Source organism: Lampetra fluviatilis, chromosome 15 (assembly GCF_964198595.1).
Source record: "Lampetra fluviatilis chromosome 15, kcLamFluv1.1, whole genome shotgun sequence".
Lineage (NCBI taxonomy): Eukaryota > Metazoa > Chordata > Hyperoartia > Petromyzontiformes > Petromyzontidae > Lampetra > Lampetra fluviatilis.
This window is the reverse complement of record NC_136289.1, coordinates 9,595,266-9,622,661: the sequence shown is the minus strand read 5'-3', so window position 1 is coordinate 9,622,661 and position 27,396 is coordinate 9,595,266. Positions and strand designations below refer to the sequence as shown.

Here is a 27,396-nt window from a genome sequence, read left to right as displayed (position 1 = left end):
GTTGTCTCCAAACAGTTCCTTCAAGTGACTTTTTTCAGTCCTGTACATAGTGGAGGGGACACTTTCGTGTACCCTTTGCTGTCACACGATGGACAAAAACCTCCATGCTAAATCCGCGGTGCTGGAATTTAAGCAAATTAAGTGAATGCATACATTGTTTTTAGACGATAGCTCTGTCGCCCAGTCATTGGTGTGGCCGAGCTGCTGCTCGAGAGCCCTGCTTGTAATCACTGGTGGCTGAAACGACAAATCATAACCAAGCTTTGTTGCCAGGTAAAAATTAACCCGTAAAAACAAAGTTTTTCACTATAAATCCTTTAAAAAAAATTTTTCCTAAAAGTGGAAAATTTTGGAATTTTTTTTTCACGAAAATAAATTGTCACGCACAACGAGTATGTGTGCAAAATGTCAACTCGATTGGATCACGGGAAGTGGGGTAAAACACGACCGAAAGATTTGCACGGTCGTAAGCGCGCAAGCAAGTGAACTTAACATGAAGGATTTAAAAAGAGGTCAACTTTTTCTCATATCATCTTCTTGGTTCTTTCGGTAAAGTTCCCGACAGACCTGTTCTTCACCTGAGGACGGCTGCTTGCGTTGTGGCCGAAACTTCGTGAGAATTATTTTATTATGTTATATTTGTATTATTTTATTATTTCCCTTATACGTGACTTTTCCGAAAGAACCAATAAGATGAATCCCTGCAGTCACGAAAGCTTTCAATCGAAATTTTATTCTCATATTTTGGTACTGGCAAAGGAGGAGGTCCCATGATGTAGATGCTCACCCCGAGGTCTCATTACTCTGATAGTGGCATCGTCTTTGTGCTGTACGCCTTTTGGCGTCCTCTGGTCTAACACCGTTTGAGACGAGGCTCAAAAGAAAGCTGTCTCTGGTGTGGACCAATCAGTTTCAAAGACAATGCAAATATTATAATCAGTGTGTTTTTTGTTTGCATTTTGACCACAAGTATTGTGGTTAATGCAGACAGGATTCCTTGTAAAAGGTTTCAGTTTGGTGTTTTAACAACTTAACACCTGTTTTGTTGCCAGATAAAAGCGGAAAACTTATTCTCAAGCTTTTCCACAGTGCCAAGCTCAGTGTCCATGACCTTGGTGCCATCTGACCACTTTGTGTTGCGTGGTTCTTAAAAATGATAGTGCTGGTTTCAATTCCAATTCCATAATCTGCCTCCACCTGCTTCTTCCCTCTCAGCATGAACTTTCTTTGCGAGAATGTACACATTTTCTTCTTCACTGCAGTAAAAGGTCCCATGAGAGAGCTGTGCTGCAGAGATGGCATCTGCCCCATTATCTATTTAGTTGCTTGGCATTTATTTGATTCATGGAGCTGACGTGGAAGCTGTTGCAGGGACGACGAACAACCGGTGATTCTAAACGCTGCAGGTTTATAATTTAAGAAATGCTTCTTCTTCTGATGTATGGCTTAGATTATCTGAAACGCTAAACTTGAATATTGCTTTAATGAATGAGGCTGCCCAACAACAAATGCAACGCACCTTCTATATAAAAAACGTAGGCCTAATTTGGGGGTGGCATGCCCCCCAGTATATCCGTTTTCTTTCCAAAACCAGATAATTTCCGTGAAGACCAGGTGTATCTGATGTACAGCTCGTAATGTGAATTATATTGCGTGTATTACTATTATATTTGTAATTAAAATAAAAAAAAACGCTGACACTGAAACCATCGCAAGCCAATTCTGGAGTGCGCAATCCATAGTTGCAGTAGTTGCTGTACGATACTGTGCTGTGCTGCGTGGCATGTGGCGTTTTGAGCAGCAGGTCAGCGTTGCTGTGCACCGCTGTTCAGTTTTTGGGGGGTTTGGGAGTGCGATTTTTGCATTTCTTTCCCATTTTTTTAATGTCTTCGTTAAATTTTAAGGGACCGCCCGCAATAAGAGGCCCATTATAAATACGAGACAACGGTATGTTACGCACTGCGGTGTACGTGATGTTATTTCGAAGACGCATCGCACGCCGGCTCGTTGCCTCTGCTACTCCTCTCTGGTTTTCACTCTTAATTGGAGAACCCTCGAACCTCGCCACTTCTACCCTCGAGTGTTTTCCGGTAGCACTCTATTCCACAGCTGCCCGGCAACATTCTATCCATTGACGTCACGAGGAAAAGCTGTCGGCAAAAATTGTGCTCATCATAGGTGAGCCAAATTCCCCACTCGACCGACCGTGGAACAGGGTCATTTTGAAACAGTCCATCAGCAGCCAGTGTAAACAGTTTGCGAACGTAATTGGCTGCTTATAAAGCAGATAACTTATTTTGTCAGCTCTTTGTGCCTCTAATTCCCCTGTCACTTGGCACATCAGAAGTAATCTGGAAGCTGCTACTTTAAGCAGTGGTGAAGTTTTTTTATTTTTACGGTCTGGCCAAGTGGCTCGAGAAGATAGTTCCTGGTTATAGTGGTCAGCCGGTGTGGTGAAGATGCCTGGGTTCGAATCTGGGCAGTCAGCTCGGTTACAATTTGGTTTCAGCCTGGTTACCATTGAAAGTGTAAGAAAAAAAAACGTAACGTGAAATTCTATTTTAACTTAATTAAAGCCATTGCAGTTCTGCGAATTAAACAGTTCGGCTTTTTGACTTGCAAAAACAATAAACTGTTTGCAGGGGACATATGGTAAGAAGTGTTCCTCAAGTTAGATCAAGATATCTACACAAGGGACTTAAAATAGTTTGGTAATTGTAATGTCTGTCTCACTGAAAGCATTACAATTGGAAATGTATCCTCTTGACATGATGCTTAAATGAACCTTATGGCGTTGCGACGTCATTTTATGTCTGTTGAAGGCGAACGATATGGCAATCTATTCCTCTCGACGAGCTCTACACGATGCGCTCATCAAAGTTTAAAAGTTTTATATTCTTTGGGTCTTTAAGTAAAGTCACGTAGATAGAAAAAAGAATAACAAAAAATAATAAAAATAATACGATTTTTTTTTTCGGTTTATTCGGGACCCCAGAATCCCACCATAAGGTTCATTATGACGATCGCGATATAATTGCAATCATTCGTGAATAGAAACCAAACCTACGAACAAGTTTATCAGTCGCGGTATTTTCTTGTATAACATTTCTACGCTGATGAAAAATAAGTATTGCTTGCAAGTGTAGGAACAAGTTCGGTTTCGCAACAAGCTAGAGTTTTGTTTGTTGCGAGGCACTTTACTTCCTGTTAAGTCGCATTGGGATGTTTCGCAGCCGTTTGTCACTATAATTCTTCCCTCTCGTTTGATCTGTTGATGCTCACACAACGGCAGAGCTTGGAGATGGTGTTACCATGCCAACTGGGTCTCGTGAGCACGGGAGATTTGGCAGCAGCGCTTCTCAACGTCACCCCCTTGGTGCTCCGATGGCAAAGTTAAATTTTGAAACTGAAAATGTTGCCCCTGAAGTTTCCATTCGCGTAATGAGGGAGGGGGGGGATGAACAAAGTTTAATTTGAAATCAGCGTAATTGTACAACCGTAAATTCCTTCGTTATGATTTAATCGCCGTGCAACTAAAGTTGCAAACAGATGTTTAAACAAAAAAAACAGCCACTTGGCTTAATTCGCCCGCGTCACAAACATCGGTCGGGGCCTCTTAATGCTGAGGAAAATACAGTCATTAATTTTTGCACGAAATTCCGGCGGGTGGAATTAGTTAGCCCAAATAGTTGTCGAGGTGAATGGGGGAAAACGTTTTGGAAATTGCCAGCTGCTAATTTTTGCGGTCAAGACAAAATCCCCGGTGGTTTCCCAAACGCGGCTCTTCAGATGGCACACCGATAATGTGTTTCGGAGACCATTTCATTAACGAGTATGGCCTGACGTGTCCCCTGTTCGCATATATATACAAAGCAACATTCCGTTTGGTGCCTCTCTGCATTTCAGCGACATTATTGTTCTCAGTTTATCAGCCGATTGTGTTTCCAGACCAATATTTATCAAGCAGTGTTCACGCAAGGATACCCTTATCGGTTTTGACTTTGCTGCTTGAATGTGATAAGTGTGAAGTTCAATTGTTTAGTTTAAAAAAAAATGTACTCACATTTAATTATTGATCAGGTAATGGAATCAATTTTTTATGGTTTGCAAATTGGATAAATGTATTTATCATACAATTATATAAATGGTCAATAACAGGTTAGTCCAAAATAATACACTTTTATTTTCCCTGAAGTACGTCAGTGGCCAACAATATCAATCGTCATTTCCTTCCAGTGACGTAAAAACAAACCCTGGAATCATTTTCCTTTAAATTAGCCTTGTTGCTTTAAATGCATCTTGAAATACATTTAAAGGTAACGTGAGCAATTGCTTTCCTCTGTAGACCAAGCCACAGCACCAACTATCAACCCTGCTTGCTCTGTGACCGGATCAATGCTAGCCTCCTGGACAACACCATGCTGAAGTACGGTGACATGTTAGCGGCACTTAAACGGGGGCAGGGAGTCAACAACACAGATGACTGGCGGAAGGGATTTCTGGCCCGTGGTATGAACGACTTCCCGCTGAGCCAAGGTTGACCGGTTGCTTTGAATGGAAATCCTCGGTCGCTGGAGGTGAGAGTGCTCTGGGGAGGGGTTAGAGGTGCATGAGAGATAGGTAGGAGAGTATATGAGGCGAGTGTGCGATGAGAGGAGACAGATAGGAGAGTGTATGGAGGGGAGTTGAGTCGAGTGATATGAGAGGCAGAGCGGTAGGCGAGTGCATGGAGGGTATTGGAGTAAACAGGCTCTTTGACGATGACGATGACGACGATGATGATGATGCACAATTACAGCACGAGCTCTTCTCCAATTTAGCCCAAAACATCCTCCTAACCATTCCAGTCAGTTGCTGGGCCTCATTGCGAATAAGCATTATTGTACATTCTGCCCACCTTTCGTGCCAGCTGTTCTCCTGTGCAGGCCATTAATATTAATGTCCACGTCTCCCCATCGCGCGCTTCAAGGCAGACATCTCGCAGGCCGGCCCCCGCAAGGTGGCCGAGATTAATCGGTGGTGATGCACGCTCGCTCGTTTGGGTTGCGCTGCACTCTGCGCTGCTGTGACAACATGATGGATGTCTCGAGACTCTAGTCGGTTTCTCTGTGCGAAATTGTGCAGTCGGAGGTTACGAGCTTTTATTGTTGCGTTTTAGAGTTATGGCGGTGGAGGAAGAGCAGGAGGGGCGGGTGTGAGAGGACGTGACGGCCGGATACGATAATGTCACTACCCTGACGCCCCCGTTTGACCGCAGCTAGAGTGATCGTGAATCGTCGTCATCATCGTCGGCCATCCACTGCTGAATGGAAGCCTTTGACAAGCCGCGGCCATCTCCCGCGACCTCGCGATGTAACAACACTCCAAATTGGGTGGTGCCAAAGGGACATTGGTGGTGCGGGGCTCAGCTCAGCACGCGGCCCCCCTCCCCCCACCTTCCCCCCAAGCACCGGCTATGACTGTGGCCCTGAATCGTGAAACAACCATCTCACTGGGGTTGTGGTGGTGATTTGCTGTGCACGTGCACAGCCCTCTCTGTCGGTACGTTGCTGGTTGAGGGCCCTCCCCGCACCACGGTACGGGCTGCTGGGGATTGTTTGAACTAAATTCCCCTCCCCTTCCCCCTACTCCCCCCGCTGTGTGAAATTCTTTCATGGCCATTAAACACATCGAATTGTTAACGCGGGGGGTTCCTTCGGCTCATTGCGTTCTCGCGGAAACGATCGTGCGCAGTTGCCAGGCAGGTTTTGTAAATGGACCGTCGCAGGCAGTGCAGGTTGTCCACCGTCGCACCGTCAACACCGGCTTAGCAGCCACTGTGCCGGGGAATGTACGATGTCTTGAAACCCGGCGCCTCCCTCGTCTTAAGACGAGAAACTCTGATGAACTGTCCTCTTCTCACCGGAAGCACTTCTTAATTGATCTATTTTTACCCGAATGCGTGAACTCGGAGCGATTGACGAGCGCGTCTTCCGCCCTTTACGTTTTTGCCGTCGGGGTGCGAGCAATCTCCGCTTGATTCAGGCGAGACGTTAAGTAAGCCGCTCGTTCCGCAGCCTGCGCCGTACGCGTGCGTGCCTGTACGTGTGCACGCTGAACTTGTTTCACGCCGTACAGAGCCAACCGTGCTAATCGGAGGTGCGAAGTCGAGAGCTGCGTGCCGGTGCAGCATCTTGATGGGTTTTTCGGGTCCTTTCTTTGTCGCCATCGGTGGGTTTGCTTGCCTGTGAATCTGCGCAGCGCCAGGAGACAACAGCTGGTGTGAGGCCCTACGTCCACCCCACCGCCCTCACCAGGCAGGTGGTGCGCTATGTCCGCCCGTTCCGCTCCCTCCTCCTCCACGTGGGTTTGGCTCCCGCTGGACCCCCGCCGACCGAGCGACGGGCCCCCCCCCCCCCCCCACGCTAGCGCCCTCTCTGAGGGACATCCTCGTGCTGCTGGCTTTGGAGCCACACGGAGTTATACCACACGCCCGTGCACATCGCTAACACAGGGGGGCACGAACGTGCTCGCGCCTGCGGGCGATTACCTCTTAACGCGTGCACACGCTGTGCTCCGTGTTCACCCTCGCCGCGCGTGTTCCCCCACGCAGTCGCTCCACACAGAAATCACAGACACCACGCCTATGCTCTGTGCGAACTTTTATTCTCGGCGCAACTACGCACTACCTGGGGGAATATTTCGCGAGAAGAGCCCAGCCTACTGCTGCCTCAGTCCCCAGTCACTCAAACGCCCTACCACGTACCTCGAAGCTGTACTCACGGCGTCGCACGGACACTGTGAGAGGCAGAGGGAAGAGGATAAAAAAAAACCTTGCCTATCACTGCCTCGTAGCAGCATTCGCTGTCATCACACGGATGCTGCGAGTGACTCGAGAAGGCAAGACGGCAGGGGGTGGGTCTTGGCAACCAAGAAGTTGAAGACGAGTCCTTCTTGAACATCCTCAGGCTCCCCTTTTATCCCCATGACTTCAAGAGCCTGGGGTCGTTTTGTCCCACGCAGCCACTTGTGCGCCTACCTGTGATGACAGCCGTTTTTTTATTTTCTTACATGGAGCGTTGCGGCGGGTGCTTCTGCAACCCATTATCTGTCTGTCCGTACTCCTTAATTTATTGCTCACCCTTGTTAATCCGGAATGACCCCAACTGGCGAATACACACCTGCGAGTGTGTATTCAGTATTGGGGTCAGGGGAGGTCGTGCCGCTGCGATCCCCTGACCTCATGGTCTGCCCTTCTCGCTTAATATTCCACCCCAGCCCCTCCCGATGTCGTGAATGACTTATTGCGGCTGGCCCGGTAAAAACCTTTTTGCGCCCATACAATATTAAGCCAACTCAGGGACACCGCAATGTGACCTGTCCTGCGAGGGTCGGCCAATCTCCCGGCAGCGGGAAACCGTGTGACTTTCCTCCTAGGGACCCTTTGGATTAAAACCCCGTTGTGCCAGGCAATTCCCCGTCAGGACGCTACGTGTGTGCGCTGCGTGTGTGTGCTCAGTGTGGGGGCCAGGAGGGGGGGGGGGGGTCGCAGCGCTTCTGCTGTAATATCTGCCCCTGTGTTTTCAGCCCTCCATTATTTGTCAGCAGCAGCAGCAGCAGCGCTAGTGTCATCAACGGCCATTGTTAATCCGCTACTAGGCGAAGGGATTGCGTGCGTCGTCGCCGCTTAATTGTGGATGCGCGACGCCACGATCAGTTTGCTCGTGCTCACGAGCTGATGCCATCGCTCCATGAGGACGAAGCGAAGGCATCCTGTTTGGGCGTGTTTTCTCCTTTGCCATTCCGTCACTTGTCTTCTTCAATCAGCCATCATCCCTTTTAGCCGTGTCTCCTGCCACAGTCCACTCCTCTTAACAAACAATACGATCCACGAGACAGATTTTTTTTTTGGTTAGATCGCGTAAATATATAAATGTGGCGTTAAACCCGCCACCACCCGGCACAGCCAACTAGTAAGGGTTGTCACGTAAACAGAACGTGCCAATTCGTCACTAGTACAGCACACCGATGTGTTGGAGAGCCAAGCCACAACATTTACAATCTGAGTACGACGTTTTGCCAGTAATTAAAACTAGCTTCATCAGGCGACAGCCAAATTTGTGTGCTGTACCAGCAACGAATTGGCACGTTCTGTTTACGTGACAACCCTTACTAGTTGGCTGTGTCGGGTGGTGGCGCGTTTAACGCCACATTTATATATTTATGCGATCTAACCCAAAAAACCTTGTATTTTGGATGATATTGGTCGCGAAAGCCTACGTGTTAAACAGACAATATGTCTTGATTTGAATCTTTCTTGACTGCAGGAATCCATACTCTTTGATTCTTTCTGTCTCTGAAAAAATTAGAAATTTATCATGAATTCATAGGTTCTTCTTTAGGTATCCCTGCCATTTCTAAAAGTTCCCATCTCCGCATTTTTCATTTCCGTTGTTATGCTTTCACATATGACACCATATCAGGTATATGCACAGCTACCCTACAAACCCACTGGCGGTGCTAACCCATTGGGGGAGCTAAGCACTCATTATTTTTTATACTTGTTAAGTAACCATAAACATTCTACGCGAGACAAACTGCGTAACTTAATTACATTTGAATTATTTTTAGGTTTTTTCGGTAAAGTCACGTAGGTAAAACATCAAAATTAATGAAAATAAATTATTTTATTTTATTTTCATTAATTATTTTAATTTATTTTCATTAATTTTGATGTTTTACCTACGTGACTTTACCGAAAAAAACCTAAGAATATGATTCCTTGCAGTCACGAAAGCTTCAAATCTAGAATTTGAATTATTATTTAATGGGGTACATTAATTATAATTACTTTACACGTGGTAATGGAATTAAGAGCTTTTAAAATTGTATTTAGATCTTTGGTTCTCCCGTTTTTTCAAATCTTCAATGAGCTAGTTGGGGCCCTGTGCTTGTGCTTAGTTTGCCTCATGCCACCACCATATGTTCCTGTATAACGACCTTAAGTGAGTACTTTCATCATGATGTGTTTCCTAAGGCTGTCTCGTAAGTTCCTGCACACTTGCGAGTGGTCTCCGTTCAATGCCAGACTTGCTGCCCACGTACCTCGCAAGCTCCCGTCGCGAAAACGAACGCTTCATCTCCCATGCTTTGCAATCCTCGGCATGACATGAAGCTCACCGCTGATCTGGCTCTCAGTTGGAGGATCGGTCGAGGATGAAAGCAGAGAAACACTGCACTCTACCAAGTGCTCCGCCAATGCACCTGCTCCAGTAATCCGAAGATTGTGCGGGGTTTTTTTTTTATTGCCCATCCTGTGCTATGGGGCAGGAAGAATTGCAAGAAAGTCAGGGTACAAGCAAGTGTGAGCTGAGTTTATCCCTGTCATCTCTCCATCTCGGTTGTGAGATTAACTACCTCATCTGGTATGTAGGAGGGCATGGGTTCGATCCCGACCCTGATGCCTGTATATTTGGAGTTTGCATGTGCTCCCCTTGGTGGTGTGGATTTTTCTCCGGGGCCTCCGGTTTTTCCCTCCACATTTAGAATCAATGTGCGTTTAGGGTATTTGGCTGCTATAAATGTCCACATGATAAGCCACTTCAATGCATCAGGTGACTTCTGACAAAGTGCTATATAGCTGTGGGCCTTTCCTGGTAAAATAAAAAGTGACAAATAGCTTAATGCCTGGGCCCATCTTTAATTGCCTCTGTTAATTCCCCCCCCCCATTAACCGCTCCATGCTGCACTCCAGTCTCACTCTCTTCCCACCCTCCCTGTTTCCCATGCCTCCCTCCTCGTTGTCGCTTGCCGTGCCACCAGAAGTGATCGGGGTTGCGGAGCTCTGCAACAAGATCAACGGGCCGTGGTTCTCCAAGTTTGACGAGGACCTGGCAACGGCTTTCTCCATCTACTGCGGCATCAGCATCGCCAACGTGAGTACGCAAAGAAGCCAGCGAGAGATGCACGTTTCCTTCCGTCAGCTACCGCCTGCGATACGTGCGCAAGACTTGAACCGCGAAACAAAAAAGTGAATCGCAGGTACAGCCCTGCAATTTTCTGCTCCATCTTCTTGGTTCCTTCGGTAAAGTCACGTAGAATGGAAATAATAAAATTATTTTAAAAAAACACGTAGAATGGAAATGATAACATTATAAAAAAAAGACACGTAGAATGGAAATAAGAAAATAAGAAAAATAAAAATGTTTTATTTTTTTTAATTTTTTTATAAAATTATAAAAATGGAAATACTAAAATAATAAAAATAAAACATGGTTTTTTTATTATAAAATAATAAAAATAAAACATTATGTTTAATAATAAAATTTTAAAAATGAAACATGTTTAATTTGTATTATTTTATTATTTCCATTCTACGTGACTTTACCAAAAGAACCAAGAAGATGAATCCCTGCAGTCACGAAAGCTTTAAATCGAAATTCCTGCTCCATGTCGCTGTGTTGGCGGAGGGGAGCCTTCGCTCGAGAGAGCTGCTTTCGAGAGCCCCCCGAACACAGGGTATGTTCGCTTCATGTCCTCTCACGCTGGCCAGGCAGCTTGGAAAGCGGTGGGTGTACCCACACTTTACCCCACTGCACAACACACGACCCACCGATTGGCTGTCTGAAAGGTGTCACAGACGGAAGTTCGATCTCGGTGAATACAACTACACGCATGCACGGGGCAGTGTGAGGAATTCATGGTACAAGTTTCATCCCTTCAAATGTTGTCCACGTTTCATGTCCAACATAACGTTGGCGACTCGCATCGCACGGAGGTTTGAGAGAGGCCCAGGCGTTCTCCAGCTTCTCAGCTACGATCGTTTCCAATACTTATGTTGTTGTTGTGTGTTGTTGAAGACCACTGGAAGCTTTCAAAAACATTTTGGCATTCACTTTAGCTTTAAAAAATTTCAGTGAAGGTTTTAGGCTTTGAGAAGTTCAGATGTGAGCAGAAATCAAACTCTGCTCGCTGAGCTGCACCACGATGTCGATTCTTAAGTGCATCGATGCAGACATCAAATCAAACGTGAAAGAATGAGTTGTGTTCCACTCACGCATGTTCCACTTAAGGAGTTAAAAACGACCACCCCGCCCCGCAGCCACTAGTGACTGCTACATTTACAACAATGAGTAAAGAATTTGTCTAATTTTGAATAACAGCGCAACCCTTAATTTCTGGCAAATTCCCCAAATCGCAGGGAGAGTGAATCGTTTTGCCTCAACAATAGACTTTGCATTTATTTGTTCACTTCGAACAACAAGAGGCAGTTGGTCAGAGCCAGAGGAAGAGTCTCTCATTTTCTGTTCCTACACCAATCGCTGTGGCACACACCGCTGCTCGCCCCGGAGGGAGCAACAGTGTGCATACTCCATACCGGCGTCGCGAGATGATAGATTCTAGAAGGAAAGTGTAATTTAAAAAGGGGGCGGTTTTTTTGTGCTTATCGCTCTCAGCTGCTGCCACTGCTCGGCTCTCGCTATGAACCAATGTCTGAATCGACTGCCACTGGTGGAACGGACCCCCTCCGGACTAGGAGACAATCACAAGACGCGCAGTGGGTCCTATTCTTAGTTTTTTTCGGTAAAGTCACGTAGGTTAATAAAAGTAAAATAAAAATTAAATAATATAATATGCAGTCACGAAAGCTTCAAATCTAGAAGCAGTGGGCCCTGTTCGCGGGGTTGGGTTTGAGTTGGACTCCTACAGCCGAAAGGCCCTTGATGTGCACAACGAGCCCTTCTGTTTCGGTGTCGTAAACAAATGACGATCGTGAACAAAAGGGACGGACGCTGCCCGTCGTAGCGGTTGGCGGCGCACCGACCTTACCATCGAGAGGTCGCGTGGCCGAGCCGTTCCCGAGGGTACGACCGCCGCGGGGCCCCGCGCTTTGGGGGGCGGATGTAATACTTCTGGATTAGTTTGATGGTGTCGGGGAGACCCACAGTCGGGAGGGGGGGGGTGGGATTTGGGGATTTGTCCTGAGCCCCGACACCCCCCTACGGACGGTCCTGATCGCCTCGCGCGTTGCGGAAGTTTCAATGATGTGGGCAAGTTTCTTGAATCCCACCCACGCAGCAGTGTGAATGGGTTTATCACAGCTGGTCAAGCTGGTTTGCATACACTGTGGGGTAAAGTGTGGGTACTCCCGCCACCTCTCTCCGAGACGTCTGGCTAGCGTGGAAGAGGAGGGCAAATGCCCTCTGAGAGGGGTTTTTGAGGGCTCCTCCTCGTTGGAGTTCATCAGTGGTGAGAGGGCAAATAATTGTCTCGTTAGTAACATAAACCATTAATAGTAATTAAATAATACAATGGGAACACACTTGAATTAAACTCTGCTGTCTCTCCACAACCTCAAATGTAACGTACTTCCATATAAACCTGCGATCGTTGCAAAAATACATGTTATGAAAGGATATAAATGGCGTGTCACACCACTGCCCTCAAAGAACCAGGCGATAGTATAAATTATAGAATACCAGTACACTCACCCAGCTTAATAACCATTGCTACAGTCTACATTATAGACTACCAGTACACTCACCAAACTTAAGAACCAGGCTATAGTCTACATTAGTGTTTTTTTCTGATTATTTTCCTTATTTTTTATTCATTTTAATTTTTTATTCAAATTTTTCTATCTACGTGACTTTACCGAAAGAAATATGAGCTAACCATTTCAATGTTTTAAACACTGCACATTACAGTCTAATGGGATTTTTTTTTGATAAATTTGCGGACGCCAGACCAAACAAAACTCCCATTTTTCACACCCCTCCCTCCCCCCATTATCGTTCCTGCGGTGCGATTACATCAGCATTTTTCGAGTCTCCGTAGGATCCTGATGATGGCTTTGAAATGTCGTGGGCGCATGGGCCCTCAGCCGGCTCGGAGCTCTTAGTGGCCGATGGCGCGCTCAGCGGCTCAGATTTTTTTTTTTGCCGCGATGATGTATGGAAGTTTTTTTTTTGTGTGAAGGCGGGTGGATGCATTGGCACCGTCGTGAAGAGGGGTGATCGGTGCCACGATTGTTCATTGTCAAATTGTGCACGTTTTATTTACGGCGTTGACACATCATGTGCTTTTTGTTGACGTTTTATATTTATTTACGCGAGCCGTGTTGGCAATAAATCAAGCTGGGCCACACTTGCTTGTATAAAAACATTACACACCACCGAGCAAACACAAGCATCGATGGATATCCCATATCCTGTTACACTCTGCGGAATCTTTTTTTTTTGTACAATACAGATGAGACATTATTAATCTATGAAATATCACATTTTCCCCCATTCGATATTTTAATGCAGAAATGTCTTAAATTGCTACAAAAAGTCAGGCTTCTGAAATATGTTGACATTGCAAATGACTCTTGAGTTTGTCTCACGATTACAGAGGCCTATGGCTTTTCATTTAATATTTTACACGGTCTCGCGTGTCTCAGCTGATTAACTCCATGTTGCAATTTTTACATTCGTACTTCTGTAATTTGAAAACATTTCCAATTAAGAAACAATAATTCTTTTCCGTTCTGAACGTGGGTGGAAACCCGTATTGTGTTACCAATCACTTCACATTCATGCCGCGCACGTAATCTGCCACTAATTCACCAGAAAATCCAACGGTACTGCCGACACGCGCATTCTCATCCGGTCACGTTCTCATTTTCAATACACCGACGTAAACATGGCAGCGCTTGCCACTTATTTGGCCGAGCCGGCCACGAGAAAGGATTGATTGAAGCAAGACCACCAAATGTTTTTTCATGTTCTCTTAAATGACTTCTTTCCTCCGCTGTGCGCTAACACACACGCGTAATGCGGCGGTTAATAAAGCAGCATTCAAGTGCTCCGGAAGTGGGTCGTATTACGCAGCTGCAATAATAATCATAAATATTCAGGGGGGGGGGGGGTTTGCACCAATAATAATAATAATATTGCATGTCTCCCCGAAAGCACTTTGGGGCTGACACGAACACGGGAGGCTTGAGTGTCGCCCGCCGGACTTTTGGGTATTTTGAGAATTTCGGCGGTTTCACAAAGCCCGTGCGTCAGGACTGAAATGTATCTTGGCAGCGCGGCAAACCGAGATCGCCCGTAACGAGGTTGCCCTGACCGTCACACGAGACCTCTTGTGGAGTTGCCCAGTTTTCTGGGTTCTCACCACCGTCTCTCATTCTTCCCCCCCCCCCCCCCCCCTTTATCCATCCCACTCTCTCTTTCTCTCTCTGTCCCCAGTCACTGCTGTACAAGAAGGTGGCAGAGGCACAGCAGCGGAGCCAGCTCTCCAATGAGATGATGATGTACCACATGAAGGTAGGTGTGCTGCTGCATCGAAGGGGTCCTGAGAACACAACGCGTGGCTCGCTCGCGCTCCGCAAGCCGTCACGTGCGATGATGCGTAGCTTATGAAACAGGTCTACTGAATAGGCTCCATATGCTCCAAATACAAAGATGTACCCTATATCCTTAACACACCGTTGGGGAAAGTGCTTTTAGAGAGCACTTATGAAGGCGGCATGGAAACACAAGGGGTTGGGTGGCCAGCACCATGCCCAGCCACCTTTGTCTTCCCAGTGGCGATGTTTACACATTGCATCAGGCTACTCAGGAAGCTGAGTCAAACTAGGAGATGCCCCGGACCGGTTCAGCTAATCACGTCACTGGGTGTTGGCCGTGAGCGGGAATCTAAATCGGGATTCCGAGTTCGTAGCGCAGCGCCCTAACTGTTGCACCACCGCTCCCCACATGCTCCATAAATTCTCCGTCACATACGCATTCGTAGAATTATATATTATAATCATAATTAAATCATTATAATACACTCTATATTACAATGACATATACGCTGCAAATCTGTGAATTGAAATAATACTACAATAAGCTCCATTCTATGATAAAGTGTATGTTGTAAAAACAATTATAAAATCATAACCTCCATAAATGCAATAACATATATGTTTTACTTGTGTTTAATTATAAATCTACGATAACAAACTCGTTACCTTCATAATACGATAATAGAAACACACTGTGCTTATGTAAAATAATAATAAGAATAATAAAATAATCTCCTGAATTATAATATGTACACTGTACTTCTACAGAATATAATAGCCTACGCTGATTCCAATTAACATAGCCATTGATCATCGCTCACATCGTGAAGACATATTAATCTTCCCACTGGGGTAACAAAGCAATATCAGGACCTATTCACTACCCAAGCGCTCATATCAACAATTAATATGCGTGTATGTGTGTCTTTGTTAGTGTAGGCACGTATGGCTGTACACAAAATAAAATGATAATATCCTTTATCATAAAACAACATGTACACTATACGGTACGTATGTAGACTATGACAATAATAATTGGTAACTATTCACATGGCAATTTGAAACTGATAATCGGAATTTTTTTACTCATTGAATTCTTATCAGTCTCCAACTCGTATTTAACTTATCTCTCTGACCTCTGTGTGCTATGGGGAAGAAGCCATTGCCTGAAACGTCGCCTTTTAGAGTTGTTTTTTTCCATTTAAGGCCACTGTTATTGATGAACGTGTTAGGGTTTTTTTTTCCTTTTTCTGGTGCAGCTATAAGCTGCCCATGTTTGGAGCCACTGTCGTCGTCGACGGCGGGACACATATTTGTATAATTTGTTGCGCATTTAGTGACTTCGCATACGCCGGCAACCCACTCAGGGCGGTGTAGAACTATACGCTTGCACCGCATGGGATTTCGAGAGAAACGTCAATGCGTCGGGCGACAAATCTCAAGAGTGTTCATCGAGGCAGTTGTAGCACGCGTTCGATTGATGGACGGAATGAAATGACGGCACCATCACGAGGTTGTGTCTTTGCACACCGCTGGCTGAGCGGCGTTTGCATTAGGGCGGCAAGAATGTGTAGATTCGTGCAACACGCGTACAGCCCCGGTGTAATTCCCGTGCGAGAGGAAGGCCCTCTCCCCACGTCGTGTGGGTTGACACATTCCACCATTCTGGCCAGTGCGGCGCAACGGTTATTTGCTGCACCGCCCTCGGCTGAAGACCGTGGCGCCGCGACAGCCGACGACACGTGTTGTTTTGGTCACATTGCTCACCGATCCAATCGGTATCCAGGCTTAAAACGCTGCTGAGCTTCTGAGCGCTCACGAGATGGAGCGCATCGCGGGTGATTTTTAGGCGATTTGGTCACAGGGACAGCAATTCTTGCATCGATTCGTTGATTTAAAAAAATCGATTATCATGCCCGTCATACACCCATCAAACCGTGGGTGGAAGCATGACTTGTTGTAATGGTTTTACATTATGCAAATTATACGCTAATTATATATGTTTATGCTAACCGAGCACTCAAATATATGCAAATGAGAAACAATGCAAAGGAAAGAGTAAAAAGAGGATGGGAAAAAAAACCAAAAAACTAATTAATCAATCAACACCCACGGTTGTGACAATTCATCAAATAACCCGGTAGGCAAGTCGTTACATGCCTTGTACACACACAGACGCACGCGCACGTGTTAGCATGAGCGGTTGATGTGTGTGCACCCACGCAGCCTATAAGCGGAGCTCAGCTGTATGAACCCTCATCGGCTACATTATCTCGGCAGTTAAACATACCTTGGCGCCAATATGCCTGGGTCATCATCATTGTCGTTTTACGAAAGGGTTTTTTGTTCGCATTCAAGTGGAACAAAAAAGGGAATTGGGGCTTACGCTGATGAAAAAAAAGTAAGGAGAGGCTTTAGCCTTTTCTAATAATAACAATAAAACATGTGTTATGATGTTCAAACACCAAGTAGATACCATTGGAACCTCCTTTGCCAGTAGCAAAATATGATAATTGTTTTTTTACCCTTTTATCTGGCAACAAAACTGACACCTTTTTTTTTGTGCCTTTTGGCTTCATCTGGTCCAACACCATGTGAGACTAGGCTCTAAGAAAAGCTGTCTCGGGTGTGGCCCAATCAATTTCAAGGACGGTGCATACATTATATCAGAGTTGTGTTTTTTGTTTGCATTCCGACCGCAGGTATTGTGGTCAATGCAAACATGACTCCTTGTAAAAAAAAAGGTGTCAGTTTTGTTGCCAGATAAAAGGGTAAAAAAACAATTACAAAGTAGGTAACCTATTGCAAGGCATCAAATCTGCATTAAACATTCATACTTGTGGCAAAAAATATGTACACAAGCATGCTCTGATAATATAGGCATTGTCTTCAAAACTGATTGGCCTGCACCAGACAGCCTTTTTCATGGCCTTGTCTCTGCACCGGTGCCAGACCAGAGAACGCCAAAAGGCGAACAGTCCAAAGGCAACGCAAGCATCAAAGTGTGAATTGCTCGGGTTGAGCAGGCGCAGATCTATGGGACCTTGTTTGGTGGTATCAAAATGATGGAAAAAAAACCCAATAATAGATTATTATTTTAATCCTAGGAACTTATCCTCATACACTTAGTTTTTTTCGGCAAAGTCACGTAGGTAAAAATAAATAATAAAAATAATTTAAATAATAATAGAAATAAAAACTAATAAACCACGACGTTTCGGAGGCAACACAAGTCTCCGTCATCAGGTGGGACCGTCACAGCTCGATTTACTGTAACCAGTGAGGCAAATCTACAGTAAATTTACAGTCAATTTAGCTGTGACGGTCCTACCTGATGACGGAGACTTGTGTTGCCTCCGAAACGTGGTGATTTATTATTTTTCTATTATTATTTCTATTATTTTTATTTTTATTTATTTTTTACCTACGTGACTTTACCGAAAAAAACCTAAGAGTATGAATCCTTGCAGTCACGAAAGCTTCAAATCTAGAACTTATCCTCCTCTCTAAACGACTCGAGCACAATGCCCTCCACGCAGAGCCAAGAGTAGGACTTGGCCATTCATTTGGTAGAAACTGCTTCGGGTGGAGGGGGCGTGGTGCAGGGTATGGGGTGGCGAGTGATAACTTTTTCCACCAGCTCAATGTGACACCACATTCAATGCCCCACGAGAGATTGTATGGATTTTAATTTCGCGGCGATGTTTATATATCCATGGAACACGACCCGATTGAAGGGAGGGCTGGGTTAGAGTCAGACTGCTCCAAGCTCCGCAACTTTTTCTGACGTTTTCGCACCGCGAGCTGAAATGAGTTAAAATAATTTGACCAGGCCAATCACTCGCAGACAGATTTTTTTTTATTCCCGGATATATATATATATTTTTTAAATAAATGAACAGCAAATTATCTCGTATGTCCGGATAGTCTTACTGTGCATTATTTGCCCGTACTGCACCATGCTAGCCAGTGCGGGTTGGTGAATGGCGCCAACACTACCGGTTGAGATATTGCTCGCCACCGATACGTGCCATGGCTGCCGATCGACCTCGTGCCGTCGGGTTCACAGCGCAGTAACATAACCCACCGCAACACCGCTCCAACCGTCAATTTAAAAATAATAATAATTCCTCACTCGGGGAAATGCATGTTTTGTACCTTTTGACAACGTTCAGATAGTTGTCTGCGATGCCCCTAACGTATAATTCCATTCGAATGGCTAAACGTGTGACAATGACCGCTCACACTTTCATTTGCCGCCTCAATTGAGCGATCGCCTCGCGCGATGCGGTCATATCATTTCCAGTGATAAACAACTCATTCCACGGTCCGTGTGATTGCACAACAATCGATATCTCATTGCAGCTGCTGGATTGCCAGCTCAGCATATTAAGCACGAAGCTATCTATACATACAGCATGTATGTATAGATATGTTGAACTTCTTTCGCACCCTACGCAGCCCACCGTGCTAATCGGAGGTGCTGTGGAGGGACAACAGACAGCGTATGGGCTGAAGTGATTTTTCTGGACGTGCCCAACATCAGAGAGAGAGAGAGTTCAAGTCGTGATAGCAATAATTTCCGTGCGTTTGTCCATCCCAAACATTGGGATGTTTGTCCACTTCCATTTACGAGTGTGTGTCATGTGGGAGGGACCTCAAAGGTCTGCACAGATCGATTCAAGAATCCAAATCTCTGCATGAAACGCTCAACCTTTCCTCACATAAGTGCTGGATTAAAATAATGGGGCGATGTGCCTTGCTCAGCCAGATTTGGTCCCATTTAGGTCGACTCGGCATGAATTATTTACACAGACGGTAGAAAAAACAAGCAAATAGAATATACACACAATAAGTGATCGCACCCAAGATAACGTCCACCATAGAGATGGAGTGATAACATCTATTCGGATAGATTGTTGCATTGGCGCAACAGCTTTTGGAGGCCTTAACCCAGCAGTGGATGGAGCGCGGCTGCTGATGCTTTCGGTGATTATGACGGCAATGATGAAATACATGCCGGGCCTTTTATTTACCCCCCAAAAAAAATGTAACAAAGCAGAGTTTGGATTGCCCTTGACGGATTGCATCAGCAATGGACGTGCGGCAACTGCTGACGTGCGTTTCCGCTGTGGCCTGTGGGATTGGAGGCAATGTTTATGGCAAAATTAGCCGGAGCCCAGGTGATAACGGCACTTACACCCACACAGAGAAGGACCTTGTTCATGGGTAATGCGCTTCCCCATTGTTGAGCCAAGGCCAATTGTTGCGCTCTACGTGAAAGGATAATGAGGTAAGTGGAGTAGAATTGTGTGGATGGGGGGGGGGAGGTTTGCGTGGCTTAAAACATCCACGTGGATTAGGGGATCTCGTCCGGAATAAATTAAATTACAGCTCTTCAATCTGTTTTCCCCTGTAGAAGCCACTGAGGGCCGAAAATCAAAAGAATTATGAAGAGAATGATGTGTAACTTGATTGAATTATACGACTCGATTGACAGCATAATTGTGTGTATCAGGCGAGAGTCTGAATAGGCGTGCGTGCATGGTTAGTATGAGCAGGAGCGGTTCGTACAGTGGGGTTAGCATGCTGCCCACATGAACCTGGAAACCCCCGAGTTCGATTCCCCCACCACAGCTGAAATCAGTCGTGAGTGATAATATGAGCTGATCATGACCTCCCCCTCATTCACCAACCCAAATGATAAAACACGATGTGGGGAAGCCTTCATCCATTGGTGGATTGACAATGGTCCAAATTAATTTTACGGGTTTAATGTTTCCATTTACTGCATGTCCATCTTCTAAAATTACCCCAGTAAACATGCCAACGTTGGGGCAACGTTGGCATTCGGTTGCGACCGTTTGATCGCCGTTGACCCCCAACGCTCCATGTTTCGTGGGACTGCGTTCACTGACAGACTTCTTGAGTAGGCCTCCTCACGGTTTTGCCTCCATTGCGACTCAGTGACGTGTTATGATTGGAAGTTGTAAAAGGCTATTCGAGAGTGAATTATTTGATTCGCCTTGTTGTGATTGTAGCGGTCTCTCGTGGCAGCACGGTGCTCATGGGAAGACCATTGCACGCAATATACATTAATTGAAAATACCGTACAGTTATCGACTCTTGCGTGCACGATCTGATGCATGCATATGGGTATAACAATGTATTGTAATCGATTCATTCGAAGATAAAAATTACTTATCATCGAAGATAAGTCATTTTTTTCTCAGAAGATTAATCTTAAAAAGGTAATTTAAAAAATGCTACTTTTATATTTATTTTATGCGGACGCTTGATACACAAATGGAAAACTCTGCAGTCGTGGTGCGACTGTGGTCATCTAGAACAGAGACCGTGCAACGTGTAACGACGCAATGCCCCGATCCACCAATACCAAGGAGACGTCACAGCGATAACCTCCGCTGCTCCTGACACGGCTATCTCGTTTGACCACCTGAACGTGCATTTTTAACTGTTGCTCTGCATCTGCATCAGCAGCCATACGAAAGAAGAAGATATTTTATTCACATTATTCACTCCTCACCTTTCTTATGCTATTCGTTGCGCGCGGTTGCAACTTACTCAGGTAGTGTTCGTGGCTGTGGTCATGATGGGTCTCTTTTTTCATTCCCGTTGTTCCGTGCTCCACCTGTACCGTTCCCGTTCTGCTATAATGTGCACCGATGCCTGCTTGAGGGCGATTTTGGCACGTAGAATGAAGATTGACTGATTATAATCGATTCAAGAGTTTGGCCCGAGTGCCTTTTAACTTCTACATCTGCCACGAACCCAGGTGTCGCCAGAGGAGATGAACAAGGTGCTCAACTCCAGGATCCAGATGGTGACGGACATCCACCCAGACTTTGCCAAGTTCACCTACACTCCACGCTCCCTGGGCGAGGACCAGACCATTACGGTAAACTACGCGGGCCACCCTGTCGCGAGGCTGGCGGGTATACCGGTCGAGAACGATACGGCCGTTCCTCCTCCTCCTCCTTGTTCCTTCTCCTCGTGCTCAGTCGACGCTTTTGCTCCTTTTTCTCTTCTCGACCCCCTTCTTCACCGGAATCAACGTCCCCCTCCACATGAAACGGTCACCGTGGCTCATCCCTTTCCGCTCTGCTCTCAAAACTCACTCGCATGTTCACCTCAATCTCCACCTCATATCCGCCGCCTTGACTTTTCCCTCTTCATATTCTCATTGTATGACCCTCACTCATTCCACATTCATTCAATGCACTCGTCATCATTTACCGTCGTCATTTTCGCTTTCACCGAATTTATGCATCACAGATTTTCCCATTACTTCCTCTCACCTATTTCATTCACCTCATCTCCGCCATCACACGCATGTGTACTGTTGTTAATTCTGCGTAAAGCGCCTTGGCGCTATATACATTTTTTTGGTTCTTTCGGTAAAGTCACGTAGAATGGAAATAATAAAATAATAAAAATAAAACATAATGAAATAATTCTCACGACGTTTCGGCCACAACGCAAGCAGCCGTCCTCAGGTGAAGAACAGGTCTGTCGATAAGACAGAGTCTGAATGACACGTCCTGGGCTTGGAGCGTCTATTTAAGCTGGGAGGGAGGAGGAAGAGCGCCTGTCTTATCGACAGACCTGTTCTTCACCTGAGGACGGCTGCTTGCATTGTGGCCGAAACGTCGTGAGAATTATTTTATTATGTTTTATTTTTATTATTTTATTTTTTCCATTCTACGTGACTTTACCGAAAGAACCAAGAAGATGAATCCCTGCAGTCACGAAAGCTTTAAATCTAAAGCTATATACATTCTTTTAAGATGAGATAAGAACCTCGTGCCGCTGTCAGGGTGACGTGGGGCGATCGGCATGGGTCCTGAAGCAGGCGGTCGGGCAACTTGCGGCTCCGGCGCCGTGGCAAGCGGCCCTCCCAGCGGCTGCTTCGTTGCGTCATTTATCAAGGACCGCCACCTTTCTCGTATTCGCCCACAGTGCATTGCGGCGGTTCTTGAAAATTTGCATTTTTGGTACCGAATGTGAAACAGAAATAGCTCTTGTTATTTTGGTTGCCCGACCCCTGCCCTTGAGCAAGGACTGAAATTGCCCCCCCCCCCGCCCCCCCCAGCCCTGTGCTTGCACACCAACCCAGCCCATGGGGCTCGGTGAAGTTGCACTGCCCGCACACCAGAGAGCCACGGCAGTGTACTGAGCCAGCACTGGCGAGGTCCTGGGTTCGAAATCGAGTTTCAGCCTCTCCCTCGCTCTCTCTCTCTCTCCAACCCTTCAAACTTTGCTTCATAACTTGCTCTGATTCTCATGAATAATCGCCTCTTTCCGGAGTGTAAATTACAATACATCTTCTTAGGTTTTTTCGGTAAAGTCACGTAGGTAAAACATCAAAATTAATGAAAATAAAATGTAATAAAAACAAAAATCACGACGTTTCGGAGGCAACACAAGTCTCCGTCATCAGGTGGGAGACTTGTGTTGCCTCCGAAACGTCGTGATTTTTGTTTTTATTTTATTTTATTTTCATTAATTTTGATGTTTTACCTACGTGACTTTACCGAAAAAACCTAAGAATATGATTCCTTGCAGTCACGAAAGCTTCAAATCTAGAATTACAATACATCTCCGGATCCTCCCGTGCCAGTTCAAAGTCTTAAGTTCCACAAAACGTCTGCCAGTCCAATCCTCCAGGGGCATCAATGCACTTCATTATCTGCGTCTACATATGTAGATTGAACTTCTTTTGCACCGTACGTGCCTTCCTAGACCTCTTTTCACTTCTAGAATTATTGTTGATTAAAGAGCACCCTTTCCTTATGATCTTATCATATGAACCGGCTTCTGAAATTGTGAGATTACGGTGTCAACCTAGTCACCAAAAACTGCACCCACACACCAAATATACATTAATATTAGGTGTTTCTCTTTATTCAGGAAATTACAACTCCTGAGAATGAAAATATTGGTTTGAGTGGCATGTTGTAAACACTCTGCAGGGAATATTAAATATGTGTCCCTGGTGTGTATAGCGGCCTACTGCCTTAACTTCAAATGTAGTTCTATGACATCGTCTTCCAATGCTATTTTCTGACAGCATGGGGCACTGCTGCGTGCCATGAATCAAAATGTAAGTTTCTTCACCTCGTGACATTAAGTTTCAAATTTAACTCGGTGACAATTCAAGAGATGAGGATGAGTCTCATTTAGTCTGCCAGGGGGTGATGATTCATGCGTACAATCCTAATTGAGTAATTTGTGGTGAAACGTAATTTAGAATATTTTGACGCTGACATGACAGCGAAAGCACAATGGGAATATAAATGGATATTCCTCGAGACATTCCATTGTATACTATGGTATCGGCTCTCTTGCAGAACAAAAAATACAATTTCTGACTCGCCACTGTATGATTATTTAATCTTTTCTGTACCATGCGCCACGCCAGCTGAGAGGTGGGGGGGAGGGTGGCGGTTTGGGGGGGGGGGCAGGCCGAGGGGTTCCGCGTGGAGCTTTGTGAAGTTCAGAGCGGAGTGCATGAGGTTGCGGTGACCAGTCGCTTCGAGGGAATGCGCTCCGGCTGAACTTTTGAGTGTTAGGAGCATTGCCAGTTTGGCGGCCAAACGCCAGCAGCAAGCGAAAAGTTTCAAACCATGGACTTGAAAAGCCTGAAGCTATGTGATGTTATTTTCATCTTTTCATTAATTATGCAAGGTCTCCTTTGCAAAATGAGATCATGATATCTCAATATGGTCCTTCATGCTCATTAGTAAAAGATGTACGAGGGTGTTTCGGTAAGCCAAGAGACTTTGAATAATTTAGTCGTCTAAGTGGAATTTTGGTTAAAAATTGCATGGTGAGTAGAGAATGACTTTAAGAATCGTGAAAACATTATAAGACGCTTTTCCACGTGACTATCAGAGTTGTCACCACATTGTGGCCTCATTCTTCAACTTAATTTCACCCTCAGTGGCAAACAAAAAAAGTGCTCCGCCCTTCTTATTTGCTGCTCTACAAGGGCAGTCGTATATTTAATCGCACGGTGGGTCTGCCATCAAATGGAAACATCTGCATTTGGGTGTCGGGGTCATTGCCCCGTTTACATGCAGTTGTTTCTTTACCACGATAACAAAATTATCCACAACCTATTTACTTCCTGAAACTCTCTTGTATGTTTGTAGATTCAATTTGTGGTCAGCGTCTACCACATCTCCCGCAGTGCCCTGGACTCTGTGCTCACACAACTGTTTGACACTTGTATTAGAGTGAACATGGCCCTCTGTTTTTTTTTTTGAGCGATTTCTCCTCTCATGTCCACACACCCCATTCTGGCACAACACCGCTCGACTTTTATCCCTGGATTCCAATCACGCGGTTGCTGGCTTAGGGTTGGTCGGCACCGCTCAGATGCATCTCAAGGCCCGCTGCCTTCACGCGTCCACCAGTCGGTCCTGGCTTTGGTGTTGGCATGGAGTGCCGGTAAACGCACGCCACCGAGAGCTGTAAGCTGGCCCCCACTTCCTCCCCCCGCCCCCTCCTCCCCCGCAACAGCTTAGCTCGTTGGGCACGTTTTTCTTTTACAAAAAAATAAACTAAAACTAAAAAAATATGTTTTATTGAAACCAAGTAAGGCCCCACTGAGCTGTCTAGCTCGTTTTACAGAAGCGACCTGGCTATTACAAATCATAGCTCAACGAAGTGGCTTATCACGTGGACATTTCTGGCAGCCAAATACGATTCTTCATGTGGAGGGAAAAACCGTAGGACCTGGGGAAAAATCCACACAACCAAACGCATATTCAATAGCCATCAGGGTCAGAATCGAACCCACGACCTCCTTCATACCAGGCGAGGTAGTTAACCTCACACCACCGCGGCGCCACTAATTACACTGGTCAACACACTTTTCTGGAATAAGGTATTCCAACGGTTTTAATGTAATTTTGGGGTGCTGATTCCAAATCTGGCATCAGTTTTTGTCTATCACATCAGGTTTTTGAGATATCAAATATTGCATTTTCAATAAAAAATGCAGAAGAAAAATATTAAATAAATGTGGATATCTACATAAAATTATATTATAAACACACTATCCTAAAAATACAGCACCATATTTTAACACTAAAGCAGTCACTGACTCGCAACAACTTGCAATCATAAGTGACAGAGTTAATTTCGGGTAAAATCAATGAAAATAGGGTATGCCGATAGCATAAAAATGAGATGTGATAGAGCAAATCTGAGATCAGATTTGGAATCAGCACCCTGAAATTAGTCTAAAACAGCTGCAAAAGTCCAGGCCAGAAAAAAATGTTTTTTTGTTTGTTGACCAGTGTTATCAAAGACTGGCGAGCGCACGTGCGGCACGCTGGCCCTACGCCGTCACGCCTACGATGAGCAAAACAAAAAACAACATTCTCATGGATCTGCTGCAGCCAAACGTGGTCACAGTTGAACTACCCTCCCTCGAGCAACCGGCCAAATCTGATGCATGAAGTATCCACACTTGGAGCATCGCAGGGCTCTGTTGCCTGCATCACGAATAGTTAATGGGAAGACTTTGGTTCCCTTATGTCTACTCATTCCGAACTTGAGCATCTCACCACATATTTCTACTGCCTGTCACTTGCTTTCTTTCCCTCTTTATCTCTCCCTTCTTTTTTCTACTGTCCCCCCCCCCATCTTTCCCTTTTCTTGCTCCTCTGTCGATTCCTAAAACATAACTAGAGGCCCTCTATCATTACGCTTGATTTATGCCAGTGGTCCGGACACCGTCTATCCCGATCCTTTGCTTTTATATACTTGTTGCTGTTGAAAATACAAACAACTAAAAAACAACAACAACAACAACAAAGATGGCCACGGTTTGACACGATGACTCGGCGTTTTTTTTTCTTCTCTGGTGAACAGGCCATCCTGGGCATGGTTGAGGACATGGGTTTCATCAACAACTACAAGCTGGACCTGCGGACTCTGACCAGGTCTCTCTACGCAGTGCAGTACAAATGCCATTTGCAAGCACATTCGCGAACGCACGCTAATTTGACGGCGAAGGTGCTCTGGAGAACCCCTTGAGATGCTAGTGCGGGTAATCCCCCCTCTCCCTGTCGTCTTGTAAGAGTTGGAAGTACCCACACTTCACCCCACCACACCGCCACATGCCACATACCGATCACTATAAAAAAAAACAATTTTACCAGGTAAGGTCCACTGAGCTATATCGCTGTTTTTCAGAAGCGACCTGACCACAAATGATAGATCAACGAAGTGGCTTATCACGTGGAAATTTATAGCAGCCAAATAATCGAAACGCATGTTCATTCTAAATGTGGAGGAAAAAAACCTGAGGACCCTAAGTAAAATCCACATTACCACGGGGACATGCAGCCTCCAAATAAGCAGGAGTCATGGTCGGGATTAAACCCATGACCTCCTGCATACCAGGCGAGGGAGTTAACATCTCAAATATAATGTACCCATTTGTACTGCTGGGTGGGTGTGCGGTGTTTAAGAAACTTGTCCATTGTCTCACAGCTGCGGTGCTTGGACATTGAACCGGTGACCTCTGGATTGCCAGTCTCGTGTGCTAAACATTTCACCGTGGCAACGTGATAATTAACCTTTGCGATTTACAGCAGGGGGTAACAGATGGCTCGAAGGTCAGAGCACGGAGATGACACCATTGCGAATCCTGCATTTCAACCTGGGTTTCAGCCGTGCATCCTTAATAAGTGTTCTATGGTAGAGAAAGTTAATTGAGCCTCTTCACCAGCGATTTCACACATTTGACCATGACGTAACATTTTTTTAAACTTAATTTTGTAGAAACCACAGCTCTGAGATTTTTGCAATGGCACTTTGGCTGCCAAGTGGTGATCTGCATAGCAGGGACATATCAGAGCATGTAGAGGTAATTTGATGGGATGCCAGAAGCCGTTCTGCAATATTACCTTCCTCGGTATTTTCTCAAAACATCGAGTCATGTACCGCTTTGCCAGAGTTCCAAATAGACGCACTTTGTCGCGGGACTTTACCCGGAGTACAACTGCAAAAAGAAACAGCAAATTCGTGGAGGAGTGGGGAAT

General features: G+C 45.5%; 1 protein-coding gene across 1 annotated transcript in view; it reads left to right on the top strand.

Annotated features, from left to right (window-relative positions):
• The window catches only part of PDE2A (phosphodiesterase 2A), a 232,187-nt gene that overhangs the window by 186,110 nt on the left and 18,681 nt on the right, over positions 1-27,396 (top strand). The window contains exons 19-22 of the mRNA XM_078863181.1: positions 9,802-9,914; positions 14,217-14,294; positions 21,114-21,236; positions 26,222-26,292. Coding sequence (XP_078719307.1) covers positions 9,802-9,914; positions 14,217-14,294; positions 21,114-21,236; positions 26,222-26,292 — 385 coding nt within the window. The remainder of the gene's footprint in view (positions 1-9,801; positions 9,915-14,216; positions 14,295-21,113; positions 21,237-26,221; positions 26,293-27,396) is intronic.